Consider the following 10,091-nt stretch of genomic DNA (forward strand, 5'->3'; position numbering starts at 1 on the left):
TTTCAGAATTTTCGTCATATGCTCGCAATCAAGCAGTGACAGGCAGCGCACGCGCAGAGAATTGTCAGTGTTCAGGACAGCAAAATGGCGAGCGGTCAGCGAAAAGCTGACAGAGAGTGCAGAGTTTTTAAAGAACAGTGGACCACCGATTATTTTTTCGTTCAGTGTAAGCAGGGTTCGAAGTATAAATTTGACCCTATGGGGGTCTCTATTTAAAAAAAAAAGCAATGCATACTCGCTCTCCTGGACCAGCGCACTTTTGCGCACTGAAGTGCACAGCTTTCACACACAGGCGCGCGCATGCACGCACCCACACACACACACGGTGTTGCATATATATATATATATTGTTAAACAAAGGAAGATCGTTGTGAGATAGAGGACAAGTCTTCTTCGGACTTAACTTCACATTCGATTTCGCAGGCTGCAAATTTCAGTTTGCGCGCATAGTGGTGTGGAGGTGAAGTACAGCCGTACATGTTGCGGTTTAATAACACGTTCAATACAAAGTTATGGCTGCATGGTGATCGGAAATGAAATGAGTTTTATTTATATTTATATGGTGATATAGGCTATTCAAGCTTATTATGGTGATATATGACGTATTTGAGAGACTTCCACAGAAAATTAAGTTTGCTTCTTTCATGGGAGCCTGAGGGAATGGGAGCTCAGCTCCCATTGGCTCCCACGTAATTCGAACTATGAGTGTAAGGACCGTGCAGTTTGTCTTGTATGTAAAGAAAGTGTGCCGGTTTTCAAAGAATATAATCTGCGTCGTCACTACGAAACCTGCCACAAAGAGTATGTTAGTTTGCGAGGGCAAACAAGAGAAGACAGGATTCAGAGGATGAAATGCGGACTGGCTGCACAACAGAATGTATTCCTTCGCCAAACCCAGATCAACCAGGCTGCTGTCCGAGCTCGCTATAAGGTAGCTCACCTACTAGCTACCCATGGAAAGCCGTTTACTGATGGGGACTTTGTTAAAGTATGCGTGCTTGCTGTGGCCGAGGAGGTGTGTCCCAACAAGAAGGATGCGCTCGACGCGGTGAGTCTCTCCGCACCTACTATGACCAGGCGAACCGAAGATTTGGGGGACAACGTGGATGACCAGCTGAATGAGAAAGCGTCAGAATTCGAGTTTTTTGCTTTGGCCATGAGAGCAATGACGTGCAGGACACAGCACAACTGCTGTGATCTATTGCTCATATTATAATTTCACTGTTTTTTAAAATGTATTTATTTTATAGGCCTATTTATTTGACCTTTATTAAGTGCTGCATACAATTATTATTTATATTATTAATAATATCAACAGGCCTACCTACAATTTATAATTTTCCACTCATCTTTGCCAGTGTCAATCACCTCAAATAGGCAGATGTTTCTTACCTTGACAGCTTTGATGTTATTTTTATTAGAAAACAAATAAATGGAATATCTGTGGTATTTCAAATTAAAACAAAGTGTGAAGACTCAATTACTACTTTTGCAAACCACTAGTAAAGATAAATATGTGCCAGGAATCAAGTGTTGATATAGTAGTGTGGGATATAGTAGTGGGGATATAGTAGTGTTGATATAGTAGTGTGGGTATAGTAGTGGGGATATAGTAGTGGGGATATAGTAGTGTGGGTATAGTAGTGGGGATATAGTAGTGGGGATATAGTAGTGGGGATGGCCGTGCCAGGCTAGTAATCTCTACTACACAATGAGGCCTGCTGGTGGTCATATTTGTCTGGGTCATACAATTCTATGTGATATAGCTGACCCGACCCCGGCCCCCCATCACAGTCAGGAACGACAATGTGGCCCCCAGAGAAAAAAGTTTGGTGACCCCTGCTGTAGAAGGATAAAGCGGCTAGAGATAATGAGATGAGATGAGATAATATGTTAGGCCCTCTGCTGTCTGTAAAGTGAATTGCAATTACAAAACGATGAAGTTTTTCATCCTTTCCGCCCCCCTCCTGTGCTGAAACTATGAATCCCTTGTATGTTGCCTTTTAAAGGAGAAGATCACAGCTGGGGGTGGAGCTCATTTCAGGGTCAGAAAAATGTAAACAGAAACCTGTAATGTGATCTGATGCTTGGCAATATCATAAGCCATAATTTGTTAAATTAGCTTTGATATTAGAGGGTATTTACAGGTCCAGAAACACTTTTTTTTTTAAACAGTTTTAAAATATTACAAACATCACCTTTAAATGATCTCCCCCCCCTTTTGTTAGAGATAGAAAACTCATAACACTAACAACTAGACTAGAAATTTCTTTTCATTAAAGCTAAAAAGACTTTACATTGAAATTTTATTATTTTTAAATCATATAAAATGGGTTGGCACTTTTAGTAATTCATTATCAGGTGTGAAGCGTTCGATTTTGTTTTACTTTGGAATTATGTAACTGAGTATTACTGCGTTAATTTATCGCATTACTTAGTACACAAATATTCATGGGTTTTTTTTGCATTTTAGACAAATTTTAGGCTTTGACATCAAGATAATTAATAAATAAAGTACCTGTAGTATAAGACATTACTACATTTTATGCTTTATTATATTTTTGGTCTTTGCACCATGTCGTGTTGAGAAATTGCTTGTCTGTGATGTAAATTATTATATGTTAGTTTTTAATTGAGACTTAAATGAGTGATTTGAGAATGGAAATGGAGTAATATCACAGTTTTGTATGTTGAAATCTTAGCAATTGTTGTTGTTCTTGTTTCTTCACAGGTGTTCATGAAGAACTAAAACAAAAGCTGCAGTTGAAGTGTGGCAGAGTGACCTCTGACTCCTAGCCAACCAGCTTGTCTTTAAAAAAAAAAAAAATGAAGGAGCCATTTAATAATGAAGATCTCTGCACAATTGAGCCATTTTTCTCTGGTGTAGAATATCCCTTGATTCACAGCCAGCAATGTACATTTGGAAGAGACTAATGGGGGGAGAGAGAGAGAGACTGGATGCTTGTGAAGCACCTTGAAGATTAACAGCTTATTAATCCTGCGCTTTAATTTTTACTATGACTCAGTGTACATTAGGAAGTACCAGGAAGTGTGTACTTGCCATATTATTGTCTGTGTCTGACATATGTTCTCACAGTAAATCAGTGTATAGCATTTTTGCTAATCAAAATCTACCTGTCTGTATAGCATTATTGCTATTGTTGCATTTGATGTCTTCTTTATGACCTAATTAACAGTATTCTAATGTAAAGTAATATAATAATGCAGATTTTTCATACGTATCCATATAATTGACAATTTAGTTATATTTGTAAAAGATGGTGTACATTAAGCACAATAACATCATTCTTTAACGTAAGGAATTTCTATATTTGCTCTTATACTGGATTTCTATGAAAAGCACAATAAATGTTTAAATAAATAACAGATCTACTCGTTGTCTGTCTCCTGTATTCCACTTTTACAAAGACTACACCAAAGCAGTGACCTTATTCTTGAATCTGATTGGTCAGAAGGTGCTAATTAATTTTCTTTCCAACATCTTCAGAACAGATTTTATGCTTTGGTTTCTTGATAGCATGACAGCTGCTTTTTTTTTTTTTAAATTCAACACATTATTGAGCTAATGTACCTAAAAAAACCTGTTAGTTTGCTGCCATCTCGGTATAAATGATTACATAAATAAAAGGTATTAATCAAACTGGTGTTGTTGTGAAAATAAGTTACTGCAGTAGATAGCTTGGTTGCTTACAACTATGCTTATCACTTGGATGACATCTTTAAAGGGTGTTCACATAAAAACACAACCACAAATGGCTTACTGTTTTATTATCTTGCACAGGATTATAATGTAGGAAAACTGAAGATTTTGCCATCTCTTGTAATACTACAGTTTCAGCATAAAAGCATTAATGGTTTATATACAGGGAGATATACGGTATATTATAATAAATTGCAGTAGGGTGTTGGCAAGAATAAAAACTGAACACTGCACCATTTGGTCAGCAAAGTGTAATATTTAGTAACATGGTCACCGTTCATGTAATCCAAAAAAACATGATAAAACATCGTACATATTTGTGGAGGTAAGCGGAATTTTCTCCTTTGTCCTTCGCATCTGCGTGCAACAAAAACAAGTACAACTTGTCATAAGCGTAAATACCTTGCCGTTACAAAGGCAACAATACACTATGGTACATCACACACACAGTCATACACACTTCATCTCGTGTAGTCCTCCCACCCTTCATGTGGACTTCTGCTGGCACAGCAATGTTGAATATATTCTAGAGGAAGCATTTTACTATTAGCATTTAGTTCGTGTGCTGAATTGGTTCTGAATATAACACATTTTACTTGGGAAGCATTTAGCAGAATTAGATGTCGATAATCAAAAGATATTCAGTGCGAAAACATTAAAACAGTCACTCAAGACCGTTGGCTGAAATGGTTTAAATGGCTGAGCAAACACAAGAAACTCAGAAGTTGGAAATTTGGGGAAAAAATATAATTTGTTTGCTATTAGGTGGCATTCAGGCTGTTAAATTTTATCCCTCACACACCCACAAAACGTCCTTAAAAAAATACATAAAATGCTTTCATACTCACCTTTCATTCATATACGCATAAACTTGTGTGAGAGCATTTCTTTCAAACATGTACCTATAAATTGCTCCTTCATTCGCTCACACATTCACCTAGAAACACTCACATCCACAATTTTACCTCAGACATTCACACAACACGCATTCACAGTTTTACCTCACGAATACACCCAACAAAATGCTCACATTCACAATTATACCTTCGATACACCCACAAAATGTGCTCGCATTCACACAAAAATAACCACAAAATGCTCTTACATTCACAGAGAAACCCTCTTTCACAATTTTTCCTCACATTTACCCACAAACTGTCAATTAAACATTCGGTTTCACCAATTTACCTCACACATTTTTGTGTACGTGAGAAAATTTCAAGTCTTCAGCTTGAATGTCACCACACTTTTAACACAAAAGACTTGACAGAACCATGCAACTTATACTGCGATGTGCAAGTCTCACATGTTCATGGATGAAATGAGAAAGCTGAAAGGCACAGAGAGCTGGTGCTTCTCTCTCTTTCTTCCTCTCCATTTCCGGACACCAGGGTAAAATCGTAGGTACTTTCCGCTGCCACTAAGAGCCTGAGTGACAGGCAACAGTTCTACAAAGCAGTGGAGGAAGACGGATGGAGGGGGAGGAGGGCGAGTGGAGGTCTAGGTAAGGCTGGCATTGGAGCTGCTGGCGTTGCTGTTCCTTTTCTGGCCACACTGCACTATGGTAGGAACCTGAAGACCCGTCTGAACTGAGAAACTCCCGTTCCACACCTACGCACAGTCCCAAAGAACATCCATTATGGCCTGAAATGTCTTCAGTCTAGACGTTATGCCTCATTACAGCCACGCAAAATTTCTGTGAAAGGTTCTGGAGTAAAAACAGGCACATTTCCACCTTTTGAGAAACTAGTGTTTCAGAATTACACTATTTTGAACCAGAATATTAAGACTAAAGTTGTTCTTTAATGTTTTGCGTCATTGTACAAAAATAATGTTAACATTAATACACTACCGTTCCAAAGTTCGGGGTCACTTTGAAATTTCCTTATTTTTGAAAGAAAAGCACTGTTCTTTTCAATGACGATCACTTTAAACTAATCAGAAATCCACTCTACACATTGCTAATGTGGTAAATGACTATTCTAGCTGCAAATGTCTGGTTTTTGGTGCAATATCTCCATAGGTGTATAGAGGCCCATTTCCAGCAACTCTCACTCCAGTGTTCTAATGGTACAATGTGTTTGCTCATTGCCTCAGAAGGCTAATGGATGATTAGAAAACCCTTGTACAATCATGTTAGCACAGCTGAAAACAGTTGAGCTCTTTAGAGAAGCTATAAAACTGACCTTCCTTTGAGCAGATTGAGTTTCTGGAGCATCACATTTGTGGGGTCGATTAAATGCTCAAAATGGCCAGAAAAATGTCTTGACTATATTTTCTATTCATTTTACAACCTATGGTGGTAAATAAAAGTGTGACTTTTCATGGAAAACACAAAATTGTCTAGGTGACCCCAAACTTTTGAACGGTAGTGTATATCATTTTAAACAACCTGTATATAACAATTTCAACAAAAAATAATCATCTTGTCACTTCTAATTTCTCTTGTGCAAACGTCACGATGATGACTGTTGCTGCTTGTGGGAGTGGCCTGTTTTTTTTTAACTTTCAATGTGAAAAAGTAGTAGCTATATATAGCTTCTAAAGCAAAATAGTAGCCAACAAATTAACTTGTGCAATAATCAGTGTGAAAACAGTGGGGTTTTTTTAATTTACATTACACACTTGGTTTCATACTAGCTACGGTACACTGTCAAATTAGACTAGCAAAGTAAGCTAGCTGTACTCGCTACATACACTCACCAGATGGACCAACAATCTCTGCTATTTCCTTCCAAGTTTTATTTTTCTTGGAAGGAAGTAACATGGCTTCAGGTTTTTCTACTTGTGTGTCAAACAACAAAAGAGGAAAAAAGTTGTGAGTGGGGAACTGAAGAAACATCAAAACACATACTGAAGAATCTTTCAAGCCAACTGTTTGGATTTTTTGGCTTTAGAGCACCATATCTAAAAAATTTAAGTGAAAATCTCCATTTAAAACGGCGCTTGCTGTTGTCGCTGAAATTGCAGCTTATGTTGCGCACACATGTAGAAAATGAACAGTCGCCAGCCACTTTGTCACTTGCTAGTGTGAACATGGGTCTAATTTTTTGTTGCCTTCCATAACACACAACCAAAATTTGAATTTTTGAATGTGTGTGAAAATAAATGCATTCTCAGGTTCTCAAGAGTGAAAGATTGGCATTTTGTAAAAGTTTCCTTTAGAGAAAATAGCTACGAGGATTCAGTACGGAAGCTCCACCCCAACAGCTCCTGTTCTAGAGAAAAATACAAACTCTGGAAAACACAAGATGTGACTCATTTTGCCTTTCATGGAATCAGGTTTCATGACATCATTTCCTGCTGTTTCACGTTAAATCAGGCATCACATCACACACAGATACCAAAATGTACTTTCCACAAGTTGGTTATGCAGAGGCTTACCATAAAAGCTGGAATAACCGGCTGCTGGAACTTTGTCCTAAAAGTATGCATGAGTGTTTTGGTTTTGGCGTTGTAGAAAGACAATGTGCCTGGAAGGGAAAAAGAGGTTAGACTTATTAATAACAAAATGATTACAGTATGAAGTGGAATTTAACACATCATGTAAAAGGCATGAATCCTGATGAAGGGATAAAGGGTTATATTTACATTTCCAGGAAGAAATACTAGTGTTTGCAAAGAAAAGAAAAAAAATTAAATGATAGACAGACAGAGTAAAGGTGTGCTTTATCTCAGCAAATGAATCTACATACGAGGTTTGGCAGTTCTACCTTAAAAGTTGACGGAGTTGTAAAATCAGTGGATTGCTATGGAAGGATGGAACGATGAATGAAACAATAGAAAGATGAGACAGAGGAGTGTCATTAGTTTGTTTTCAGTATCTGGTGTGACCCTCTTGTGCCGCAGTAACTGTTGATCAGATCCTGCACATCAGCTTGGAAGAATTTTATCCTGTTCCTCTGAACAGAGCAGCTTCAGCTCTGGAATGCTGGTGCGTTTCTTCACATGAACCGCTCACGCAACATTCCTACTGGATTAAAGTCACGACTTTCCAACACATTAACTTTACTCTTCTTTAATCTTTCTTTGGAAGACCAACTTGTGTGCTTAGAATCGTTGTCTTGCTGCATGACCCACTTTCTCCTGAGAGTCAGTTCACAAACAGATGTTCTGACATTTTCCTTTAGAATTCTCCGAAATAATTCAGAATTCATTGTTCCATCAGTGACACTTGCTTCTTAGCCTATATTTTTACAAGATAGTTTATGATGTAAGGAATAAAACTTGGGGATGTGATTATTTTCCCATAACAGCGCATCCCAAAGGGATTTATTCCATGTATACTAATACAGCAAAATTACAAAATGATATGTATTTATCATCAGTTTATAGCTACCGGCACATACTGTATAACGTTGCAGAACATCCACAGCCTTTCTTTTTTGCTCTCTTGAAGTTAATGAGAGGAAAAAAAAAAAAATCGCAGCTTGTAAATGTTACCAAGAAATCCTGACATCCTGAAATTTAAAACAGAAAACTTTATGCTACAGTTCTACCTTTGACACTGGAGACTCCTTCCATAGAATGCTAAATAAATTTACTGTACTATAAAAATAACGTATTAGAACAAGCACATTAATAATAATTATAATACATTAGTGCTGTCAAGCAATTAAAATATTTAATCGCGATTAATGTCGCGACAATCATAGTTAACTCGCGATTAATCGCAATTTAATCGCACATTTTTGTCACATAAAAAACCATTGTAATTCTCTTATCAGCATAAAAATGTGAATGGGCTTGCTTTGTACCAATGTTTTTTTTTTATTGCAAAGCATAACACATCTTGACACAGCCACTGCAACGTGAAACCTAAGCCGAGCACCGGCGCGGGGCTAGTAAGAGAACCATGAGTGAAATGATCTACTGTTTGAGTTAGTCTACAGCTCTAATCAGAGAGACAGGTTACACAGTGACGGTAGGCTTGACATGCTTGATTATAATATAAAGTACACTATTATATTAAAGTTTAAGTTGTTCGTTGATAAATATTGCATTGAATCTGATCTTTACTGTTTCAGCTCACTTAACACATTTTGTACTTTTGCACTTTCTACCTGTTGATGCGTCGCGCTGTCCAATCAGAGGCGGCCAAATTTGCATATTACAGGAAGGATTTCTGGGATAGCATTGAGTTTACAGTTCAGAGGGATCTGGCTTCTTTAGATGCTGTCTTCTTAAAACTGAATAAATATTTAAAAAGAGCCAAATCAGCCAGTCTTTTGAACGGCTCTTTTCAAAGAACGGATCACAAAGATGTCGATCCCATCAAAGAGCCATAAATCCCATCTCTACTAGCGCGCCCTGCCCGCGCTGGTTCTTTTGGGGGCGGCAGAGGACTCTGGCTGTGCGGGGCGTGGCGTTACAGTCTAGCTGCTATCGGTTTTCTAAGCAAAGTCTCTGTTCCAAGTTCCTGGCAGTTTCAAAAGCTTATGAAAAACCTACATCATGTCACAGAGCGTTAATCTCGCGATAAAAAAAATTATCGCCGTTAAAATTGAGTCAAGTTAACGCGTTAATAACGCGACATTTTTGACAGCACTATAATATATACTATCAGAGCTGCTGTTATCGAAAATTAAATCAAAACTTCTGATAAATCAGAATTCAACAGGACTGTGGAAAACTTGTTTCAACTTTTACTTCTATTTTTGAAATACTTTTAATATTTTTTGACCCCCCCGTATCCTCACCCTCGTCGTAGTTGCAGTAGATGCCCATGCGCTCGGGGATGGGGCAGTCCAGCGTGCGGGCCTTGTTGTTGTGCTTGGCGCTGAGGCTCTGTTGCAGCCAGTTGTTCAGATGGACACACCACGAGGCGCTGCTCTTCCCGAGCTGATCGAATCGGCCGAGAGAACGCAGTGCCACGCCCGCAGCAAACGCCTTGCTCTCTTTATCGAACCGAACCTCCCAGTAGTGCTGCCCTGCATCGATCATGGTGTCACCTGACATCAGATGGTGTGAGAAATCGCAGTGAGATACTTTAATACCGATCTTTATCATGATGTTCAATCAGTACAACGATTTCCACCTTTTATCCACTAAAGCCCAAGAACAATACCAGGAGGAGAAAGTTGGGCTTCCGAAGATGAACACAGAATGCAGTAAAAGGATCATATCAGCGTTAAACGTTTCACTTTATTCTCTCTAAATGGCATTATTCCTCTTTTAAACTCACCCAGAACAGTGTAGGACTCGGCCGTGAAGCGATCTCGGCCCACCCGGGCTGACGGCGCTCTCTTCGGAGACATCATGGCCGTCCTGTAGACACAAACACACATTAACACACCTCAGCAGTGTGTGCAGACAGAGGCAGGGTTTCCTGATAGCACAATCGACTCCAAAGACAACAAACATAATTCAG

The 10,091-nt window shown here is 38.6% G+C and overlaps 2 protein-coding genes across 3 annotated transcripts in view; one reads left to right on the forward strand and one right to left on the reverse strand.

The window, feature by feature from the left end:
- Positions 1-3,497, forward strand: part of stap2b (signal transducing adaptor family member 2b) — a 34,764-nt gene extending 31,267 nt beyond the window's left edge. The window contains exon 14 of the mRNA XM_060932581.1: positions 2,732-3,497. Coding sequence (XP_060788564.1) covers positions 2,732-2,796 — 65 coding nt within the window. The 3' untranslated portion in view covers positions 2,797-3,497. The remainder of the gene's footprint in view (positions 1-2,731) is intronic.
- A 323-nt stretch (positions 3,498-3,820) lies between these two features.
- fsd1 (fibronectin type III and SPRY domain containing 1) overlaps positions 3,821-10,091 on the reverse strand; it is a 28,175-nt gene continuing 21,904 nt past the window's right edge. Inside the window, exons 10-14 of one of the 2 annotated variants that reach the window (XR_009655474.1) lie at positions 9,906-9,988; positions 9,421-9,672; positions 7,106-7,194; positions 4,910-5,332; positions 3,821-4,247 (exon numbers count right to left, since the gene is read on the reverse strand). Coding sequence is in view for 1 of the 2 variants with exons in the window: in XM_060930939.1 (XP_060786922.1) it covers positions 5,222-5,332; positions 7,106-7,194; positions 9,421-9,672; positions 9,906-9,988 (535 nt within the window). In the remaining variant the exon portion in view is untranslated. Of the gene's footprint in view, positions 5,333-7,105; positions 7,195-9,420; positions 9,673-9,905; positions 9,989-10,091 lie in introns of both variants that reach the window. The other variant, XM_060930939.1, reaches the window with a different exon arrangement.

Source organism: Neoarius graeffei, chromosome 10 (assembly GCF_027579695.1).
Source record: "Neoarius graeffei isolate fNeoGra1 chromosome 10, fNeoGra1.pri, whole genome shotgun sequence".
In the NCBI taxonomy this organism is placed as follows: Eukaryota; Metazoa; Chordata; class Actinopteri; order Siluriformes; family Ariidae; genus Neoarius; species Neoarius graeffei.